Here is a 23,817-nt window from a genome sequence, read left to right on the forward strand (position 1 = left end):
CCTGCTGTTTTGCCAAATTCACTTATTAGGTTGAGGAGTTTTTTGGTAGAGTCTACAGGGTTTTCTATGTACACTATCATGTCATCTGCAAACAATGATAGTTGTACTTCCTCCTTTCCTATTTGGATGCCTTTTATCTCTTTCTCTTGTCTGACCGCTGTGGCTAGGACTTCCAATACGATGTTGAAAAGAAGCGGTGAGAGCGGACATCCTTGTCGTGTTCCCGATCTTAGTGGGAAAGCTTTCAGTTTTTGCCCGTTGAGTATGATATTGGCTGCAGGGTTTTCATATATGGCCTTTATTACATTGAGGAATGCCCCATTTATTCCCATTTTGCTGAGTGTTTTGACCATAAATGGGTGTTGTACCTTATCGAATGTTTTTTCTGCATCTATCGAGATGATCATGTGGTTTTTGTCTTTTCTTTTATTTATATGATGTATCACATTTACTGATTTGCATATATTAAACCATCCCTGCATCCCTGGGATGAATCCCACTTGATCGTGGTGGATAATCTTTTGAATGTATTGCTGGACGCGGTTTGCCAATATTTTGTTGAGGATTTTAGCATCTATGTTCATCAGCGAAATTGGCCTGTAGTTTTCTTTCTTTGTAGGGTCTTTATCTGGTTTTGGGATCAGGGTGATGCTGGCCTCATAGAAGGAGTCTGGCAGTCTTCCCTCCTCTTGGATTTTTTGGAATAGTCTGAGAAGGACAGGGGTTAGCTCTTCCTTAAATGTTTTGTAAAATTCTCCTGGGAAACCGTCTGGCCCTGGGCTTTTGTGTGCTGGGAGTTTCTTGATGACTGCTTCAATTTCCCCAGCTGTTATCGGTCTGTTCAAGCTTTCTGTTTCTTCCTCCTTCAGTGTTGGAAGATTATACTTTTCTAAAAATTTGTCCATTTCATCAAGATTTTCAAATTTCTTGGCCTATAATTGTTCATAATAGTTTCTGATGATCATTTGTATTTCTGTGGTATCAGTTGTTATTTCTCCTCTTTCATTTCTGATATTATTAATTTGGGTCCTCGCCCTTTTTTCCTTGATGAGTCTGCTTAAAGGCTTGTCAATTTAATTTATCTTTTCAAAGAACCAGCTTCTGGATTGGTTGATCCTCTGAATTGTTCTTTTTGTCTCTATGTCATTCAGTTCTGCTCTAATCTTGACTATTTCCTTCCTTCTACTTGCTCTGGGATTTATTTGTTGTTATTTCTCCAGTTCTTGAAGTTGTAGTGTTAGGTCTTTTATTTGAAATGTTTCTATCTTTTTTAGGTAAGCCTGTATTGCTATGAACTTCCCTCTCAGGACCGCCTTTGCTGTGTCCCATAGGTTTTCGACAGTTGTCTGTTGATTTTCATTTGTTTCCAGAAATTTTTTGATTTCTTCTCTTATCTCATTATTGACCCATTCATTGTTTAATAGTGTACTGTTCAGTCTCCATGAGTTTGCAAGTTTTTGAAGTTTCTCTTTGAGGCTGATTTCGAGTTTCAAGGCCTTGTGGTCTGAGAGAAAGTTTGGTATTATTTCAATTTTCCTGAATTTGCTGAGGCTTGCTTTGTGTCCTATCATGTGGTCTATCTTTGAAAAACTGCCATGAGCATTTGAAAAGAATGTGTATTTTTCTTCTTTGGGATGTAAGGTTCTATATGTGTCAGTTAAGTCTCGTTGATTCAGTGTGTCATTCAACGCCACAATATGTTTATTAATGTTTTGTTTGGAAGATCTGTCCATTTTTGACAGTGGGGTGTTGAAATCCCCTATTATCAGTGGGTTGCTGTCTATATCTTTTTTGAAGTCATCCAACAATTTCCTTATAAACTTGGGGGCTCCTATATTGGGAGCATATAAGTTTACAATGTTGATGTCTTCTTGATAGATTCTTCCTTTAAGTATGATAAAGTGCCCCTCTGGGTCTCTCTTTATGGCCTTTGCTTTGAAATCTACTTTGTCTGATACAAGTATGGCAATGCCAGCCTTTTTCTCATGCCCATTTGCTTGGCATATTATTTTACATCCCTTTACTTTCAATCTGTGTAGGTCTCTTGCTCTGAGGTGGGTCTCTTATAGGCAGCATATGTGTGGGTCATGTTTTCTTATCCATTCAGCTACCCTATGTGTTTTGATTGGGGCATTTAGTCCATTCACATTGAGAGATATTAGTGATAGAAACTTACTCATCTTTTCTCTTTGTACTTGTGTTCCTCTCTGTCTCATTCTTTTCCTTCATCTGCTTAAACCAGTCCCCTTAGCATATCTTGGAGTGCTGGTTTGGTAGAGATGTATTCTTTTAGCTTTCTTTTGTCTGGGAAACTCCGTATTTCTCCTTCTATTTTAATGGAGAGCCTAGCGGGGTAGAGCAGCCTTGGCTGTAGGCCCTTGCTTTTCATGGCTTGGAATATTTGTTGCCATTCCCTTCTGGCTTGTAGTGTTTCTGTTGAGAAGTCAGCTCCTAGGCATATCAGGGCCCCCTTGTATGTTACTTTCTCCTTCTCCCTTGCTGCCTTGAGGATTCTCTCTTTGTCTTTGACATTTGCCATTTTAATGATGATGTGTCTTGGAGTGGACCTCCTTGAGTCCCTCTTGAGTGGGGTCCTCTGTGCCTCCTGGATCCATGAGAGCCTTTCTCTCCTCAAATTAGGGAAATTTTCCATCATTACTTTTTCGAGGAGGTTCTCTATTCCTTGCTCCTCTTCTTCTCCTTCTGGTATCCCTATTATACGGATATTATTGCGTTTCAGGTTGTCCTGCATTTCCCTAAATGCCTCTTCATTCTTTTTGAGTCGTTTTTCCATTTCTTGTTCTTTCTGGGAGCTTTTTCTACCTTGTCCTCCATCTCACTGATTTGATCCTCGGCTTCATCCAGCCTGCTTTGGATTCCTTCTACTGTGTTCTTCAATTCAGAAATGGTATTCTTCAAATCCTCTTGTGTCTTCTTGATAGTTTCTATGTCCTTTTCCAGGCTGATGTAGTTTGCTGTAAGATCCTGATAGTTTCTCTGCAGTTTCTAATAGTTCTCTTTGAGCTGGCTGAGCTCATTGAGCTTCCTTAGAACCATTGTTTTGAATTCCATATCTGATAGTTCCCTTGCCTCTATTTCATTTAGCTCTCTCTGTGGGGAGTCCCCTTTTCCACTCATTTGAGGGGAACTTCTTTTTCTTCCCATTTTTGTGAGAGTCTGTTAAGTATTTTTGTCCTTTACTTTTCTTTCTGAGCTTGCCTCTGATGATGTCAGTTGTTGACCCTATAGGGCCTTGGGTTGTTTGTTTGAGCCTTTCAGGCGTCTAATGCCTGTGTCTGACTCCTGCTTGGAGCAGCTCTGTGACCCCTTCGGTTAGGACTGGGCTACTTTTTGGGATCTTTCTGCGCTCTCACGCGGGCTCCTTGAGCGCGTTCCCAGGGCGGCAGGGTCCCCCACCTGCCTGGGCTCGCATGTGCTTGCCCCAGACCAGGGGGCTTATTCGCGACCTCCCGTACTCATCTGGCCGCCTTGGCACGCGAGCTTCGCGGCACTGGTCAGTTTAGGGTCTTCTATTGTGTATTTTCCCAGCTTTTGGCTCTTTGGGTGCGTTGCTTGCCCTCGCCAAATGGGGACTATAGAAATGGGAGGAAATCAGCTCTAGGACTCTCCGGTTAATCCTGTTTCTGGTGTCTTTTCCAGGGACTCTGGGCAGCTCTACTTATTTTGTGGGCTGCTCCGCTATTGCGGCGGGTAGGTCAATTTATGCCTGCCCTTGCCCCTCTGTGCACTCCCTCGCAGGCCGTATGGGTGCCAGTCTGTGAGGCCTTGCCGGCAGGTGCAAGCGTTCGCCAGCCCACGTGGGTCACACACACGCTCGCCAACCCTCGCCGGTCACTCGGCGCAAGTGTGCACTCCTGCTCTGGGTGTTTTGGGGGTTTCTATGTTTGCTTTTCAGCTTTTTGCTCTTTGGGGTTGTGGCCTCTTCCCGCCCAATGGAGACTAGGGCAAGGAGAAGGAGTCGCGACTCCCCGGTTCCTCCTCCCGTTCTTTCCCCAATGCCTCCATTTCTAGTCTCCCCTCAGGGGCCTCTGGGCAGTTCTGTGACCCCTTCAGCCAAGGATCCAACCCCTGTGCAGACTGTGTTTCTATCGCAGGCAGTCTGGTTCATGTGCACCCTGCTTCTGCCTCTTTGGGGTCGCATCTTTCCAGCCCACAATGGAGACTACCGAACGGGGAGGGAGGCGGGACTCCCCGGTTCCTCCTCCTGTTCTTTCCCCAATGCCTCCGTCTCCAGTCTCTCCTCAAGGCTCTCCCAGCCAGTCTGCACTCAGCCCCGCAGTCACAGGCGCACAAGCTGTGTGTGGAGCGCTCAAAAGGCAGGTTAATTGCTTCCCTAATGCCTGAGCGTGATGGTAGCTGCAGAGTGGGAAGTGCGTTATCACCCGGGCTCCACCGGCCGCCATGTCAGTTCTCTTCACAAAGTTTTCCTCACCAGTCTTTTCCCAGGCACCAGCCCACCCTGCTGCCGCCTCTACCCAGCGATCAAGGAGGGTGGCTGCCGCTGCAACTTTTGCGTTTGCCCTTTAAATGTCTTTTTGCATCCCCAGCCACCTGTCTCTGGCAGAGAGCGCCCCTAAGCTTTTTGGGGTTGCGTTTTGTCTGTATTTTCTCGGCTTTAGCTGCTGTAGTTTAGGGGTTCCTGTTTATGATTCAGACCCCGTTCTTCTCGGGGGGAGCTAACTGGCCGTTTCAATGTCCCTCTGGTGCCAGTGCCCGTGGGCACCCAGCCCACCCTCGCGAGCCTCCACTGCAATTCTCACCCGTTGGGATGTGTGAGAGTAGAATCCACTGTCCGCGGCCCCAAGGCTCCTCTCCCACTATCGCTCCACTGCTTTCCAGGTGATTACTCCATTATTTAGTTGCAATTCCAGTTTGGTTTTGGGAGGAGCTCAGCGTGACTCCCATTCACTCCTCTGCCATCTTTCTGACTCAGAAACAAGCAATTTTAAGAGAAAAGTTGATATCAATAGTTGAGTACATTTAGAAACAATGAAGATTCCCAAATAAACACCTTATCTCTAATTAGGTATTAAGAAAATAAAAAGAATAAACTGAGCACAAAGTCAGCAGAAGAAAGAAAATAATTATTAGAATAGAAATAAATGAACTGAGAACTGAAAAACAATAGAAAAGAGTAAAGAAACTGAGAGTTGCTTCTTTGAAAAAATAAAAAAATGACAAGCCCTTAGCTGGACTAATGAAGTAAAAAAGAGGTAGGACCGAAGTCAACAAAATTATGAATGACAAGAAGACATTACAACTGAAACCACAGAAATTAAAAGGATCAAAAAGGCCACTATGAAATATTGTATGCCAACAACTGGACAATTTGGAAAATGGAAATAATTTAGAAACATACACTTACCAAGGCTAAATCGAGAAGAAATAGAAATTCAAATAGACCAATTACTAGCAAGGAGATTGAAGTGATAACTAAAATTCCCAAATGAACATAAACCCAAGACCATATCACTTCTCTGGGAAATTTTACCAAACATTTAAAAGAGAATTAACATCAATTCTTCACAAACTTTTCCAAAAAATTAAAGAGGAGTAAACACTCCCAAACTCATTTCATGAAGCCAGCATTATCATGAAACCAAAACCAAAACTATAAAAGGGCACTACTAGAATAGAAAACTACAGGCTAATATCCCTGATAAATTTAAAAGTGAAAATTCTCAATCAAATACTAACAAACCAAATTCTGCAGTGAATTAAAAGTATCATTCACCATGATCAAATCGTATTTATAGCTGCGATGCAAAGGTGATTCAACGCAGACATATTAATCAATGTGATATATCACATTAATAGAATGAAAAAGAATAATTATATGATTTTCCCAATAAATGCAGAAAAGCATTTGACAAAATTCAACATTTACTATAATAAAAAAATCAAACAATTTGGCATAGAAGTTACATTTTTCCACAAAAGCAGTCAGATTTTTATACATTAACAACAACATTTCTGACAAAGAAATAAAGAAATCAATTCCATTTACAACAGAATCAAGAATAATTAAATGCTAGGAATGTATTTAACTAAGGAGATGAAAGATCTCTTCACAGAAAACCACAATATATTGATGAAAGAAACTGAAGACACAAATAAATGAAAATATATACCTTGTTCATGTATTGGAAGAATTGCTAGTGTTAAAATTGCCATACTACCAAAATCCATCTATAGGATCAATGCAATCCTTATCAAGATTCCAATGGTATATTTTACAGACGTAGGAATAAAGAAACCACTCCTACATAGGCACCCACAAAAGACCTTGAATAGTCAAATACATCTGAGAGAAGAGAACAAAGCAAAAGGTATCACACTTCTTAATTTCAAGCTATACTATAAAGCTATAGTCCTCAAACACTGTATGAGCTCTTGTGTAGAATACAAAAACAACAACAGAAAACAAGTGCAAAGAAAAACACATCAGATTTGTGGTTGACAAAGATGAGGGTTTGGGGGAAAGAAAGAATTAAAGGAAGTGGTCAAAACATACAAAGTTCTGCTATAAGATAAATAAGTACTAAGGATGTAAGTACGACATGACTATAGCTAACCCCACTGTAAGATATGCAGTAGTTTCCCCAGTGTCTGCAGGGTATACATTACAAGACCCCCAGGAGATGTCTGAAACCATGGAAAATAATGAACCCTTTTATATACTGTTTTTCCTACACATACATACCTATGATAAAGTTTAATTTATAAATTAGGCACAGTAAGAGATTAAAAATAAATAATGGCATAGAACAATAGTAACAGTATAATGTAACAAAAGCTTTGTGATTGTGGTCTCTGTCTCTCAAAGTATTTTCTTGTGCCGAACTCACCCTCCTTTTCCTTGTGATGCTGTGAGATGATAAAATGCCTACTTGATGTTATGATTTAAGGTGAATGACATAGGTATTGTAACATAGCACTAGGCTGCTGGGGACCTTCTGTGAATACCTCATATGGAGGGCTGTCTTTTTTGATGATGTTAGAGCATCAAGTCGTGGCAATGTTGATGGCTGGGTGTCAGGAACAGGCTGTGTCAATGGTTAGAGATAAGAAGTTGAAGGTTTTTTTGCTGAATACTTTCGGGAGAACACTGTAATTGGAAGTTGCTGTGTCTTTGTTTTTATCTCATGAACACGTGGCTGCAAAGGGCGTGGTCCTTAGGTGACCATATGGGTAACTTTAACGTTGCATTCCAACCAATGATTTCATTCCATAAGATTCATAAAATAAGGGAGGTATGAAAACAAGCACCATGATACTACAATAGTCTTTCTGAGCAATTTTGAACAGAAGTGCCGCAAGAGTTTTTATAACATGCAACAGCTGACTCTTCAGTTAAGGGACACTGACCTCTTTTCCCTTAGATTGTCAACTTACAAAATGACAATAACCAACACAACAATAACCATCCTGTGTGAGTGCATATTCTTCAACCATAAATACACAGGTCATTAATAGAGTTAAACCTCATTGATCACATCGCATAATAAACTTGTGTCTGATTGCTCAGCTCTTGGAACGAGAAATCCAGAAAGTATAAGCAATGCAATATGAAAAATAGAGACATTCATTAATGAAGATATGAGATACAAGAAATCTTGTACATAGGACAATAAGATGTCAGCCCCCTTCGAAGTAGGCATCTTGGAACCACACACAGTTCTCCCAGCATCTTTTCCACTGTTGAAAACACTCTGCAAAATCCTTTGTCAGAATCGCCATCAGCTATAATTGTCCCATTATATTTTTCTGAATCCCATTGTTGGTCTGAAATCTCTTCCCTTTCAAAGGTGATTTTAGATTTCGGAAAATCCAGAAGTTTCAGGGCACCAAATGTGGGCTGTATGGGTGCTGAGTTACATGGGTGATTTGATGTTTCAGCAAAAAATGTCTTTAGATGTGATGCATGAGCAAGCACATTGTTGTGATGAAGCTGCCAATCACCAGAAGAAAGTAGCTGCTGCCATTTTAGTCCTTTTGCGTCTCTCAAACGACAAAGAATATTAAGGCAGTGTTCCTCATTGTTTTCCCTGGAGGGGTGTTCTTGTAATGGACACCTTCCCAATCAAAAAAACAAAGTTAACATTGTCTTGACCTTGTGGTGACTTTGCTGCCCATTCTTCATGCGTGGGAAGCCAGGCGACTTCCATTGTGATGACTGTGCCTTCATTTCTGGATCACAGTCATAGACTCACACTTCGTCTCCGATTTTGACTATCTTAATGACATCTGGTTCATTGGTAGCAGTTTGAATCAAGTCATAAGCAACTGTAGCATGATGTTACTTCTGCTCTGGTAGTAGAAGCCACCAAATGGATTTTTTCCATGAACCATTCATGCCAAGATCCTGCATCAAAATCTCAGACACAGTAGTGTTTGGAATCCCCAGATCAGCTACTAGTTCTCACACTGCGGGTCACCCATCTTTGCTCATTACAGACCTTACACTTTCAACATTCTCAGGTGTTCTGCTTGTTGCAGGTCTTCCAGAACATGGATCATTTTAACAGATTCTCGAGCACCTTTGAAGCATTTCTGCCACGCTTTATTGTTTTCATTGCATTCATTGCATCACCCTCAGAAGCCTTCTGAATCATCTGAATAGTTTCCTGGAGGCATGTGCAAGCTTATCACAAAATTTGATGCAGATTTGTTGCTCTACTTCCTCAGTCATTTTGAGTGTGACAGCCACATAGTACATTTGCTCATTCAATGGCATCTATTGCTCCCACTGACTAGTATAGTGAAGTAGTCATTGTTCATACATGTCTTTTAGTCCACTTTCTTTGGGTGCCATGTTACACCAATGTTTCTGAAATCATTCTCATTATATCAACAATGGTTGGACTGTTTTCACACAGACCTCTTCATATACAAATATGGGCACCTGATTTTTTAAAAAGTCACATTAAAGCAAAAAGAGTAGGTAATTACAATTTTTTTTCATAATCATTCAAAATTATATCTACTTTTGGTTAGATCAGCAAAACTATTTTTTTGGTGTGCCTCAGAATTTTAGTAATTATTTTGTGTGTGCCATGAGATGTGAGAGGTCAAAAATCTCTGGTCTGGTGATATAGACAGCTACTATGTGATGAATAGTTGGGTAACACAAACACTGTGAATACCCTGCATGTTCTTTATTTCTTTGACCTCTTACTCTATGAGAAAATGGATGTGGCAGGAAAATGGAGACAAATGTATTTGAACAATAAAAAAATAAAATAAAGGAAATAGATGTTAACTGAAACTATTGTGGTAATTGTTTTGTAATATGTGTAAACCAAACGTGTAGTAAATTTTTGTTTCTTTTGATGTTAATGTGTCAGGTAACTTGTCTTTCAGAAGTTTTCTTTGTCTATCCTTCCCAATTTTAGTAAGAAAAAAAGTTAAATTTCCTTTGTTTTCCCCCAACATAGTTAGATTTGTGCTTTTGTTGTTTAAAACATATATTCCTTTTAAGTTACAATTAGTAATGATTTGAAAATGAATCAACATAATATAATAATAGTTTTGTAATAATTTAATCTCTTCTATGGTAATAATGTTCAATATATTTTAATGTTTTATCCTTCACAGAGATATTATCCTTACCAAGGGAAATCTAAATAACATTTAATAACTATGAAGTGATTGAAAGAATTTTAGGAAAGAGGACAGAGAAATTGAGAAGAAAAGTTTGGGATTGCTGATTATTGTGACACCATAAAGGTGAAAATGTAGTAATTTTTCAGACTGTTGGTGACAAGTATCATTAAATATCTATTATTTATGGAATTGTGATTTTAGAATTGTTTCCATTATAATTGAAATGCCATAATGAGAATATAAGGAAAAGAAATATGCAATGCCAAGATTAAGTGACTTCATCTAGGAGTAGAATTTAAACATATAAGGTGCTGCAGGGACTGCAGGGTGCAGGCGCTCCTGGATCTGAAGATTACAGTCCAGAGCCCGCTGAGGAGGGAGCGAGGCTCCGAGTCCCACAGAGCACATCCTGGAGTTGTCATGGATGGGATGAGTAAACACTAGTAGCAAACACTTCTGTGTTTGCCAAGAGAGGGGATGACCCTTCCCTCTAGGGGAGAAGATCCCGAAGTGTCCAAAGGCTTTTATTGAGAACCAAATGCTCTGGGGTAGGGATGCAGTGTTCATCAATCAATGTCAAAAGGCTATGTTTACAGAAAACAGATAGAGATCATAGATAACAATCAAGGAACACAAGAGATCTGCCTCAGGTCAGGGTCTATGACTAATTTAAATCTCCCCAGAATGAGCCCCTTATCATCACTTTTGAGGGAGAAACAAAGCATGCTTAGAGGAACTTACTTCTAGGCCTGATTGTCCCCGAACTGCCATATCCAGTTTAGGGCTGTACCTGCCTTTAGTATTGTTTCAAGCCTGAGGCAGGTGGGCGGAGCAGAGCCACCAAGAGATAAGGAGACGTCTTTCAGATAGAATGAGGATTCAGGCCCTGTCCAAGCTGAACTGAGGGGTGAGGGCCTTTTTGTCCTTTCTCCATGTCCCCCAAGTCCTGTCCCGCTGCCCATACAGGCCGATGTCTGCCTTAGGTTGTTTTCTCCTCACGAGAAAAACTTACCTTTCATCAACAAGTGACCATCACAGGGCCAAGCAGGGTGATGTGAGGGGTGCTGGGGCTGCGCCCCTGCCAGGGGGACAGGTTTCATCTCCTCAGTGGCCTGCTTTCCCAAGGCCTCCTTGATTTTTTAAAGCCTTGGGGCCCTCTCGCCTGTCAGCGGGGTTACAGTCCCTGAAACCAGGCAGGGCATTTCCCAGCACAAGGTATTCTTACCAAGGCATAAGATTTCAGAGTTCGTGATTAAGATGGAAGTAAGTCCACAGCATGGAAGGTGAAGTCTTTTGTCTCCTACTATCTTTTAGATTAAGAAAAAAATTTTTTGAGATGCATTTGCCAATGGACAGACTGAATGGCACACTACCAGCCCAAAGTCTCCCATGTTGTGGAGGTGTGTGATGGGATACACAGTTTTCAAAATAGACCAAGTGTAAGAATTTCCTGTTCCAACTTTAAGTGACACATTAATGAGAAATCTGCTTTTTCTACTCATGCTTCACTCTGAGCCCTCACAGGGCAGTTTGTGGGGACCACAGATATTGTTTGTTTATAGGAGTGAGCTGGTCTCCCACTAACAGGTACAGGATTTTCTTGCGTCCAGAAGAATGTGTTGCTACTCTCCTCTCTCTCTCTTAGCCCGTCTCATGCAGGGGGAGATTACAATGCAAGATGTGATACACGTGAAGTACGATTATTGTACAAACAAATAAAAGAGAACATTGGCATCTTTACTTAAACAATTTAAGGTAAAAAAACAAGAATAAAATATGAAATATGTTGGAGTATACCTTGAACTATTTAAATTCTAGCCTGTGGAGAATTACTCAAGTGTATGTACACATGAATAATTGAGTGTGTTAATCAAAGCAATTTAAAGTAAAATCCTATAAGAATCATGAAAAGAAAGAGATCTTTTTATTTGATAATTGATATAGATATAATGATATTTTATATTTAGCCTCACTGTTAAAAGGGATTTTTAAATTAAATTATAATAATTATGGAGGTCAAATGTAATATTTTATACACTTACTTAGATTACATAAATGTAATTGGTTTTTCATAAAAATCAGGATAAATTACCCCCATAAAATTCTAATTGAAGCTTAATTATAAACAATCAAAAGACTTTCTAAAAATTGAGCAACCATTGCTAGAAAATGTACCACACTGGTAAAGAGATTCTTTGCCTAGTGAATTAAGCTACAGCACTCAACTGATATGAGTCAGATAACATAAAACATGCGTTCAAATAATAATTAGCAGAACTAAAATATTATTGGGAGCTTATAAAAAAGGTAAAATATTAAATGTTTTACATGAATTATATCTACATGTTTTTATTCCCACTTTATATTAGTTAACTAAGTTGCTAGACGCTGAGTCACTTTGTAAAGATCATACATGCAAATTTCAAAGCCAGAATTAATTCTAGAACTTACTGGCCACACAACCCATTGACTGAATTATTAAGTTATATTATTTAATTCATTACTCTTGCTTATACAACTGAAAGTACCCTCACTGACTTTAACATCCATAGGAACTGTTTGGAAGTGTTAAACAAAAGTGTTTTAATATAAATGACCTACACATTTATTTATAATGTTATGGTTGTATGTCTTTGCCCTTAACTCAATTGCCAGTTCCTTGTGTAACATAAGTATTTAAAAAATTTCATGGTTGTTTTTGGTTGTCAGCGTTGTTTAGGTTTTGAATAAGTTTAGTGTGAGTAAGGTATTTCAATGTAATAAACATTTTTATTTGTAATAATTTATCAAACGTTCAAAATAAAAGATCATTTGATAACGATTCACCTTCTTCAATAAATAAATGTATGCCACTAAATGAAATTGATTTAGTTCAGAAAATTAGCATATGTGCCCCACCTTTAGGACATTCAGTCTTTAATCATTATTTAATTTCAAATTTATCATAAATAATGTCTCTTTTTTCTAATATAGCATATTATTTTTAATACTAGCATTCTCATGGTATTAAAATATTTTGTGGAATTGGACTTTAAATAAATAAAGATGTTATTTATGAAATTACTTTATCACTAACATACAGCTTTTTAATGCTCAAACAAATAATATATTATCAAATGTAGACTATCTTAAAGATTGTATCTATCATGAGGCACTTCTTTAAAGATCTAAGAAATTTAAAACCAGAACATTAGATTCTTCACCTGGGAAATGAGCCTGATACTCACCTTCTACCCCGCCCACTGTTACTGTGAGGGATCTCTTCACTGCATGTACCAGTCATTGGTAAGCACACATACTGTAGAGCACAGACTCAGACACCACTCAGCTGCAGAGATGAATGACCAAAGGGTAAACTACACAGAACTGAATCTGGTGAAGGACTCAGACAGACAACAAATGAAACCAAAGGGCACCAAAGGCTCCATTCCAGTAACTGAGCAGGAAATAACCTATGCAGAACTAAATCTTCCAAATGCTTCTCAAGATCTTCAAGGGGATGACAAGAAGGACCACCACAAAGGTAACACTTTCAGACACACAGTATAACTGTTCTAGGATGTGCAGCTAGGGTGCAGAGGTGTGGGAGAGAGTCAGGAATAAACTCACACATTTTTCATCTTAAGGATCTGATCTTGAATTTGGAATATGGTATTCTAGGATGGAAGCTAAAGTTTAATTTTATTCAGACATTGCTGTAAGCTGTTGTCTTTGACCAGTAACACATGGAGAATTATATTTAGTGAAAATGCGATGATACTTTCTGAGAGAAAGATTACAGTGATAGATATGGCCTTGGGGTCCAAGTTTATGTGTCTGATTCTCTGTGGGTAAACTGTTCATACCGTTGTCTCCATCCCTCCTTCCTCAGTGTTTCCTTTTCCCTCCCTGCAGCATTCCTGTCACCTCCAGAAAAGCTCATTGCTGGGATCCTAGGGGTTGTCTGCCTCGTCCTGATGTCCACTGTTGTAGCGATATTTATTAATCATGGTGAGTAAATATTTGTGAAATTATTTGAAACTTTTTAGTTTTGTGTTCATCAGTGCCTCCAAACACTTCATAACATTACAGAATAGAACTCTCATTTTAAAATATGCATTTAGACTGACTGTAAAGTTGTTTTCTGTGTTTGTCCAAGGTATAAATATCGGCATTATTTTAAAAAATAGTTTATAAGTATATATGCATATCCTATATATCTATATATGTTCTTGTGTTATAATTCAAGCATACCCTAAGATACACTATGGAGAAATACAAATAAATTCTTCACATTGATTAATCCAAATAATGTAAGAGTGGGTGTTCTCAATGTTTTGAAATATTTTCCCTGAAATTATCATTGCTTCATTAATTTTCTTTGGTAAAATCTATTTTATTCCAGGTTATTTTAATCATACTCAATATTCCCCATTTCAAAATAAGAAACAAAAGTATTATGCTTTATTTAGATCAACATTTAATAATAATTCCTTTTTTCCTAGTTAATATAATACCGGTGCAGAGTAAGTCTTCTTTCTTGTAGTTAATATAAGTTATATATTATTTTAGCAGAGAACCAGACAGCAGAGAACCAGACAGGGAACCAGACAGGGAACCAGACAACAGAGAAGCAGAAAGGTACATAATTCTTTACTAAGTTCTGATAGTAGTACAGCTCAACTTTGTCACTGACATACTCAAAATTTACAGTTTGTTTTTCTTGGGTGGAACATAAACTGGAATACTGGGAAATAAATGTACATAAATAATGAGCATAGAAGAGCCTTTTCCTTAAGCAAAAATATGAAGATATATTCTTTTAAAATCATCATAGAGGAGGGGAAGGGGCAAGCAAAGGAACCTGAATAGAAGACTCCTCGACACCGACAGTGTGAGGGAGATGGACTGTGGGAGTGGGAGGGGGCGGGGTAGGAGTGACCAATGGGGAAGAGGCAGGACGACCCTCACTAAACAACAATACATAAATAAATAGGTAGATAAATAAATAAATAAATGCTTCTTTGCCTACAGGGAATAGAAAGGTACAGAATTATTTCCTAAGTTGTGATATTAGTGCAGTTCATATTTTGTCTCTAATACAGTCAACATTTAGAGTTTTGTTAGATTTTTATTTTTGGTGGGGAGAATGTAAATTATAATACTTGGCAATAAATGTGTATAAATAGTGAGTATACTAGAATATTTTTCTTAGGGAATAAATATAAAGAAATATTCATTTAAAATCATCATATCCATTGTAGCCAAAGGGCTCAAAGATAATTTTTGTTTTCTAAAAATTAGCTTTATTCATTGACATTTAGGACATAGAGAAAGTGGATATTTTTGTTTATGTGTTGGCTTAATATGGGCACATAAATTAGGGAATGAGAAGCTGATCCTTCTCTTTGAGTGTGTGAGTGTATATGAATGTACTTTGTTTATATATACCAGTCTGTGCGGACATATACGTATGCTACCCACTAATGTGTCTATACTTATGCAAATATCAAAATTAATTTTCATTTATAAAATTCATATTGTTCTCGGTTAACAATATAATCTTTCTGCAGCATATCATTGTGGTCGATGTTCACTAGAGTGGTTAATATATTCCAACAACTGCTATTACATTAGTACTGAACAAAAAACTTGGAATGAGAGCTGGATGGCCTGTGCTTCTAAGAACTCTAGCCTGCTCTATATAGATGATGAAGAGGAAATGGTAAGCTTTCTAATGTTTCCAACATTTTATTTAAAAGAATATTTTATTTTATACTCTTGAGGAATTCATATTTTTGTCTATATCTGTAGTTTTCTTATTTTAAAGATTGTTAATAATTTGTTGTTTGGCTTTATAATAATTTATTTATGTTTAATATGATTAATGTGCATTTGATAATTTGCAGTTCTTGATTTTCATAGACAATCATGCTTCTATCAGTGCTTTTCTTCCCGAAAGTGAACTTTGCTACTTGATTTTACCATGATCATGGAAATTATAGATATTATTGTTCATTTTACAAACTGAAATTGGATCATGAAATAGATGTTGCCAGTCTGCTTCTGTGCACTCTTTCATAACTTCTCTCTCTTCGCTTAACCACTATTCTGATATTTTATATTATAAATTATTTTTGCTTAATTTTGAATTTTATGTAATGGGAATCATTCATTAAGCATTTTATGGATCTCCAGTAACTCCCACATGATGTTTTTTCAATTATTCCATATTATTGCATTTACCAGAAGTTTGTTAATGTTCACTGCTATATTGTACATACCTGGCATTTTTAATCTATTCTACTCAGAGTATAGATGTTTTTAGTATGTGGGTATTATGAATAATTATTTAATAAAAATATTTTTGTATCTTTTTCCAAATCATTTAAAATAATTTATATTATATACAAGCAACACATATAATATATATTTTATATTATAAATGTTATGTTTATAATAATGTAATAGTTTATAAATATAATTATTAAAATTGGATATGTGTATAATTAAAATGCATTGCTTTTTGGATCAGATTGACATTACAGGGCCAAAAAAAAAATATATATGTATGCCAAATTTACTCAATTATCCCAGCACTTTCTAGTTTATTGTGTAAAATACTCCGTATATCCAATAGCTCCATGATCCAAAACTTAGTATTGCCAGGAATTTTAGTGTCATCAGTTCTGATCTTTATATAAGAGTATCATTATGACACTAATAGGCATTTTCCTGAGACTGATCAATTGAACACATCTTTCAGAGCACAATTCATTAGGAAATTCTCTGTTGTAAGAATGAGAAGTGCATATTCGTGTCTTTTGACCATTTCTCCTGTATGTTAATACTTATTTTCCTTCTTAGAATTTGCTCTCTTTTGGATATGACTCTTTTCTGAATCTGCATGATGCAAATGGCTTTCTTGACTATTGATTACATTTTCCTTCTCATATTGGAGTCTTTTAATGACCAGAATTTATTAATGTTACCATAGTCCAATATCTCGGTTTGGATGTTTGTGATTATTTTGGACATATTTTAGGAGTTAGTCAAAGTTCATGAAAATAATCTACTGCCTTAATCTTTATGGTTTATCTTTTTCTTTATTGATATACTTTTAAATTTAGGTTTATAATACTTCGAGAATTTATATTTGTGTGATGCTGTGTTTGTAATGTGTGGTAGAAGTGAAGTTTATTTCTATATCATTATCTAATTGATGTAGCATAATGTATAGCAGATGACCTTTTCTTCATAAGTGATTTTATAGACATGAGTACACGTATATTTTAACATAAAATTTAAGAAGTTGTTCATTGTGTCTCAAAAATTATTTTTCTGTTTTTTTCTGTCTCTCTTTTTATTCTCAGGCAATATTTACACCAGTGTTGGTTTTACTGATAAAATTCTAAAGGTCTCTGAGGCTCCATTAATTTTTCTCTTTTTCTCTCTCTACTCTCAGGAATTAATCATTTCTACCACTCCATTTTTAATTTCCTCACTTCTTTATTCTGCATCTCAAAATGTATGTAAATGTATTGAATTTTTTAATATAGGGAATGATTTTCAACTCACAATTTTACATACAATTTTACAATTCATTCATATAGTTTTTATTTCCCTAATTGTTTTGTCACTGCCATCATATTTTTCATATAGTTATCTGAACATAATTTTTAAAATAAATTTTAGGTAAATATTTATTTATAATAGTAACTATTAAATATATGTATAATAAACCCAACATCTTCTTCCAGCAAAAGTTAGATTTTATAGCCAGATATCCCCCAAGTATGGAAGATATTTTTCAGGTTCTTTGTACATTTAAAAATTTTTGTAAGTACATATTTTTAATAATATATATCATAAATATGGATCCTCCTTCATCCTTCTTAGATTTATATTTTTGTAACTTTCAGTAAACTATTAGTGTAGAATCTTCTCTTTTGAAATGTACTTACTCAATTTTTTAAATTCTATTATTAAATTTATTTTTAACATGTTAGTAGGGATTCTCCTTAAATATGTGTATCCTACTTGACAACCAATTATTTTTTAAAAATTTATTCAAGTGCTTCAAGTCCCTATGGCTTCTGCCCTTTGATATTTGATGCATTTGTGTGTGTGCTTGCAGGGGAGTGCTCACAATTTTAAAATCAGTTCTCAAGTTTCCTTTGGCTTACATTTTCTTTTTACTGGACCATCTTTGTTTCTTCTACACAGTGCAGTCTTTTTCTATCAACACAAGCACGTCTAGATGGTTAATATCTCTTCTAGTGTGCTCTCCTTTTGAGTATGTTCTTGTTGAGTTTATGGCTGACACTGTGCTTGACACAAACAAGAACAATCTCACATTAAAAAAAGGATGGTTTCCCTCAATTTTAACCTTGTAAATTCAGCACTTCGACCAGAAAAAAAAGTGGGCAATTTAACATCTGCTTCCATTGCTAATCAAGTCATTCCCTGTAGCAACAACACCATTGATATTTGCAGCATTCTCCAAATAGTAAAATTTACAGTTCTTACTCATTCACTGAGATGAGGCTTAGAGGAGACATGGGAGCAAACGTAGGCATGAAGACTACCAATTTCTATGCTTGCTTGAATCTCTAGCTGTTTTTCCAATAACAAATACTCATGTTATTATTACTCTTTCATCAACTTTCAGAGGTTTAAACTTGTTGTTTGTCCTTTCACCTAATCATACTAATACATTTTCTTAATCTGTCCAATGTGTAACAAAATATTATAAATTAAAAGTCTATAATTTAGAAAAAATTTACTTTATTTAGTTTTTCATTTTTAAAATCATCTGTATTTTGGTAGTAAATATTCAATTTACTTAGTAACTTAATACTTTATTTGTTCAAATGTGAAGTCTCATAGCTTGCCATTGAACATTGTCTTTATCAAACTGCTTTATAAAAACATTATATAACACAAACTATAAACTAATATAGTTCTCTTTATAGTATTCAGATTAGTGCATCAAAACAACATTAGTAGGGAGCCTGGCCAGGTAGGTCAGCTGGTTAGAGCATCTCCCAAATACACAAAGGTGGTTGCTTTGATTTCCCATCAGGGCACAAACGAGAAGCAACCAAGGAATGCAAAAATAAGTGGAACAACAAATTAGTTGCTCTCTCTCCCTCTTCCTCTCTCTGTCTCTCTCCTCCCCCTACCTATCTCTGTCTCTTTCTCTCTATCTCAAATCTATAAAAACAAAGTAAATGGCCAGAGTGCATAGTTGTGTTGCAGGCAGGGTCTCCAGTTGGTAGTGTTCAAGGCAACCAATGGTGCATGGATGTTTCTCTCCCCTTCTCTCTCCCTCCCTTCCCCTCTCTCTAAAAATAAATAAATAACAATTAAAAAAAATAAAAATAGAGGAAAACCAAAACAAAACAACAACATTGACATAAAAACATAAGTGAGTTAACTGGCTAACACCTAATTCCTTTTTAAATTAATAATAAAAAATGGTTACTTATGTATGAAAATGTAGAACAGATTTAAAGCTCATGAATTTTGAAACTTTATCAAAAAGTTGTTTTTTTTAAAATTGGCTGCTTTAAAAGCAGTCAAATCAATGCAAAGCACAATAGGAGGAAAATAGTCGACAACATTCCAATATCCATGCATGGTACCAGATGGGACCCAGAGCCATTGGGGATATGTGCAAACACTAGGTATACACACTTCCAAAACAATATTGAATGTCCACTTTATCCAAAATCAATTTTTTATTTTTATTTGTTTAAATTTATTGTTGTTCAGTTACAGTTGTCCCAGCTTTTTCCCCATTGCTCACTCCTACCCCATTAACCCCCTTCCCGCAGTTAGTCCCCACCCATTGACCATGCTCATGAGTCCTCTATTGGTGTTTTAAAAAGTTGTGCTTCAAAATGAGTTTGCTGAGAATATCACTGTCAATTATTTTTTCAAAGGTAAGTTAATTAGTATCCAAAATCATCCTCATTGTTTAATATTAAAAAAACTTGCATTCAAAGTCTCAATGCAAAATAAAATAAAAACCAGAGGCAAAAGAATAATAATATAGTCATTTAAAATATAAAGGTTGTCTTTACTGGTATGGCTCAGTTGGATGGGCATCATTCCACAATGGGAATGTCATTGGTTCAGTTCCTAGCCAGGGCACATGCCCGTGTGGTTGCAGGATCAGTTCCCAGTTGAACCTAGGAAGGCAACCAACTGCTGTTTCCTTTTCTTTCTCTTTCCCTTCCTCTCTTTCTAAAAAATCAATAAAAATAATTTTTAAAATAATAAATATAATAAAATAAAACATAAAGGTTAAGATTTTTCTTTTATTCTCCCATGTTATCCCAGTTGTAGATTTCTATTTTTCTTTATTGGCTTCTGCATCCACAGCAACATGCAGGATTATTTTTCTGATATTCTGCTGCCCCTGATGGTTGCTGGTTGGCTTGTTGGACATGCACCCTTACATTTTCAATTTTAACTACTATGCTTTCACATCTCTTTTCCCATGAATTATCATTCCCGGATATTTAAAAAGTTCATTAATATCCATAATATCAACTTCAAGTTGCCTAATATGATTCTCTCTCTCGTGAATAAGGCAGACGTCATCTGTAATTTCCTTATCCTTCACCTGACCTTAAGGGTGAGTATGACTTTTCCAGGCAGAAGGTTCCTTTCATTTGAGCTCTCCTCAGGAAAACCACCAGCTACTCTGAGACTGGCTCCCCACTTGTGCAACAAGCTCTTTCTCTTTCTCAGCAGCTGGCCTTTGGACTTTGGGAAGTTGGTCAGTGATGTTGTGAATTCAACCAAAGAGTAATCTCCTGTATTTTCCTTTCATGCTGTTCCCTCAGGTGGTGGGAAGAGATTCAAACTGTTTAATGGACTTATCTGTTTCTTTGGCTTGTTGGTAAGGATACTGCTGCTTCTCTTGCAGCTGTTGCCTCATTTCAGGAGAATTTTGAGATGTTCCACATTGATTCAGTCCTTTATATTTCCATAAAATATTATCTTCTGGATAATGGATATGCTGGGGCAGCTGGGTAGGGTCCCCTACAATTCCTGGATTGCAGGATGTGGTTGACTTGCTTATTTACTAACTTCAGCAGATGTTGGTGTGTTGTGCAGTTTACTTAGCCATCAGCTGCTCTTCTAACTGCGGGCAAATTATTTGTTTTTACAAATGCAAAGTAGCCTACCAGCTTTTATTTAATTTCTCATAAAATTTCTTTTCTCACAGAATTTTTTGAACATTTTCAACAAACTTCCATGGATTGGATTCTCCCACAGAAATAATAATAATTCCTGGGTGTGGAAAAATGACTCAATGTTATCTTTCAAAAAGTAAGTTTCTTAAGAATGCATATATTTTATTGCTTTGTGTTTTCAAATCAGGAATTAATCTTAGTGATTAAAAGCAATGTGTCAACAATTATATGAAGAATTTATTTGTGTTTTTGGAGAAAAAATTAGAAAATATTCAGATTTACTATATAAATATTACTGTAAATAATTTGTTAATATATTAAAATATTAAGTTATAGATCACCAGATGAATGATTTATTATTTTTGTGTTTCAGGTCTTCAAAAACTTCAAAGTTGGAGTATTGTGCATTTGGGGATTTTGACACACAGAAGCTCTCTTTTGAATCCTGTTTAAAAAACAGATCGTATGTTTGTAAGCACCAGGCACATTAGCTTCCCTACATTTGGTATAATGTTCCTCTCACCGTCTCTGAAGAACACATTTCCAGCTTCTTCAGGAATGCTGCAATTACTTTTGTAAAACTGATTTTTAAGAAATTATTTTGAGACCAGTTTTATTTCACCACAAAATGAAGAGGGAGGTGCCGAGATGTCCCATCTTCCCCTGTCCCCCTGTGTGCAGCGCCTCCCCATTATCAGCGTCACTCACCAGGCCGGGCATTTGTTATTGAGAATGAGTCTACACTGACACATCATAGTCCCTTAAAACCCATAGTTCTTCTGATGCTTCATCCTAGGTATTGTAGAATTGTTTTAAAATGTACAGTTATGTTAATTTTTTAAAATACATGTCCAGGTACCTATGAAACATTTTTAAATCTTCTGTTATTTATTAAAATAAATCAAGTATGAATTATGAATTATAATATCAAGTACTGGTACTTCTAAGTCTAAAATAACATGAATCATTTTAGATAGATTTTCAATATAATTTATTTTACACAACCCTGGAATGTTGAAAATGAGGACTGAACATATCAGCATAGCAAGGTGTGTAAGGCAGTCCAGTCAAGAGGGAGGAACCAGGAATGATTAAAGAATTATTAGCTATTTGTGGGAGACAGACTGCACAGAGGGATAGAAAAAAATGACAACATCTACCATAGGTTAAAGAAGAGGACCAAAAGGAAGAATCATTGGGACCCAGGTCAACTTCCTCGGGGATGGGTTTCAGCCTCTATGACAGACAGTGACACTACAGAACACTTTGAAGTGGACATGTTTACTGGCCTGCTCTAGGAGAGAGCAGTTCCCGGTCTGCAGGCTGCTGTTGGTGAGGACAGATCTCACACTGTGATCGGCAAGTACAAGGCCCTCCCTGCCAAAATGTCAGCAGGCAGAGGCTGGAGAAGAGGGGACTATGGCTGTGACTAGTCACAGAAACTTGCTGGAGGGTGAATACCGCAAGAACTTCCTGCAGGAATTCAGCTGTCTGCCACACCCCATGAAACCAGGAAGAGGAACCCTTCTTCTCCAGTGCCCTTCACAGAAAAAGTATCAAGCCAGCTGACTGGAGAAAGGTTATAGGATCTGATTTCATTATCTCAGGAAGGGGAGCATGTACAGGTTTGGAGCAGGGAGAACTAAATTGTTAATTGGCACTCAAGGTTACCATGCAATGACCCCAAGATTCTATAGAAAACCCATGTGACTATGCCACACTAGTTCAGAGAACGGAACCAACACAAATATCTATGTGCGATATCTGAAATTTTCATGCCTCTGTTTTCTTCTAGGACTTTTATGGTGTTATGACTTATATGTGTCTTTTATCCATTTTGAGTTCATTCTAGTGAATGGTGTAAGTTGGTGGTCTAGCTTCATTTTTCTACATGTACCCGTCCTGTTCTCCCAGCACCATTTATTGAAGAGGCTATCTTTACTCCATTGTATGCTCCGCTCCCTTTGTCAAATAATAATTGACATTAACAAGCTAAAAATGGAAGTGTCTTTTGATGCAGTAATTCTGCTGCTGGGAATATACCCTAAGAATCCTGAGTCACCATTTCAGAGGAACTTCGGCACCTTTATGTTCATAGCAGCACTACTTACCATAGCCAAGTGGTGGAAAAAGCCTAAGTGTCTATCAGTAAATGAATGGATCTAAAAACTGTGGTACGTTAACACATGGAATACTACACAGCAGAAAGAAAGAAGGCATGGATGGAATTAGAGAATATTATGCTAAGTGAAAAATGCCAGCCTGTTAAAGACAAATACCATATGATCTCACCTATAAAAGGAATTTAACAAACAAAATAAACTAACAAACAAAATAGAACCAGAGGCATGGAAACATGAAGCAGACTGAAAGTGACCAGGGGGCTTGGGGAAGGGGAACAATCATGGAAAGAAGGAGAAGGGAGTAGACAAAGAACATGTATGAATGACCCACGGACATGAACAAAGTGTGGGAATTGACTGTGAGAGCAAGGACGGGGATGGGTGGAGGAGGTCAGAAAGGGAAAAGTTTAGACAAGTGTAATTGAATAGCAATAAAAAATGATAAATATAAGAAACAAAACCCCACATAAAGTGGCTTTATGAGAGAGTAATGATAATTATTTTGGAATAATTCCATAATACACAGATGCACATATATCACATTTTGCACAAAACCTAAATATCTTAATTTTATCAACATTGTGTATTTTATACTTTATGCAAATTAAAGTTTTCCATTCTGTTAGGGGTCCATAAGATAGAGCCTATGAAATTTAAATGACACAAACCAATATATAAAAGTATCACAAAAGATGAACGGTAATAGAGACCTGTTAGCTAGAATTTCTACCATAAAGGGGAGGGAAAATCACAAGGCATGTCAAAATCCACAACATATCTAATGGTATAAAAATACAGGATGTGTAAAATGTGTAAAATCACAGGTCATCTACATGTAGGTTACACAGATGTTTTATGGTTAATACAAAAGACAGCAG

The 23,817-nt window shown here is 36.8% G+C and overlaps 1 protein-coding gene across 1 annotated transcript; it reads left to right on the plus strand.

Moving 5' to 3' along the window:
* The first annotated feature begins 12,963 nt into the window (after positions 1–12,963).
* Positions 12,964–21,307, plus strand: LOC129084615 (NKG2-A/NKG2-B type II integral membrane protein-like). Its single transcript, XM_054590815.1, has 5 exons — positions 12,964–13,150; positions 13,522–13,617; positions 15,180–15,331; positions 20,849–20,952; positions 21,190–21,307. The coding sequence occupies exons 1-5, from the start codon at positions 12,964–12,966 to the stop codon at positions 21,305–21,307; spliced, it is 657 nt and encodes a 218-aa protein (XP_054446790.1).
* The last annotated feature ends 2,510 nt before the right edge of the window (positions 21,308–23,817 follow it).

Source organism: Pteronotus mesoamericanus, unplaced genomic scaffold (assembly GCF_021234165.1).
Source record: "Pteronotus mesoamericanus isolate MK-2021 breed Mesoamerican mustached bat unplaced genomic scaffold, CSHL_Meso_final scaffold_21, whole genome shotgun sequence".
Taxonomy (NCBI): domain Eukaryota; kingdom Metazoa; phylum Chordata; class Mammalia; order Chiroptera; family Mormoopidae; genus Pteronotus; species Pteronotus mesoamericanus.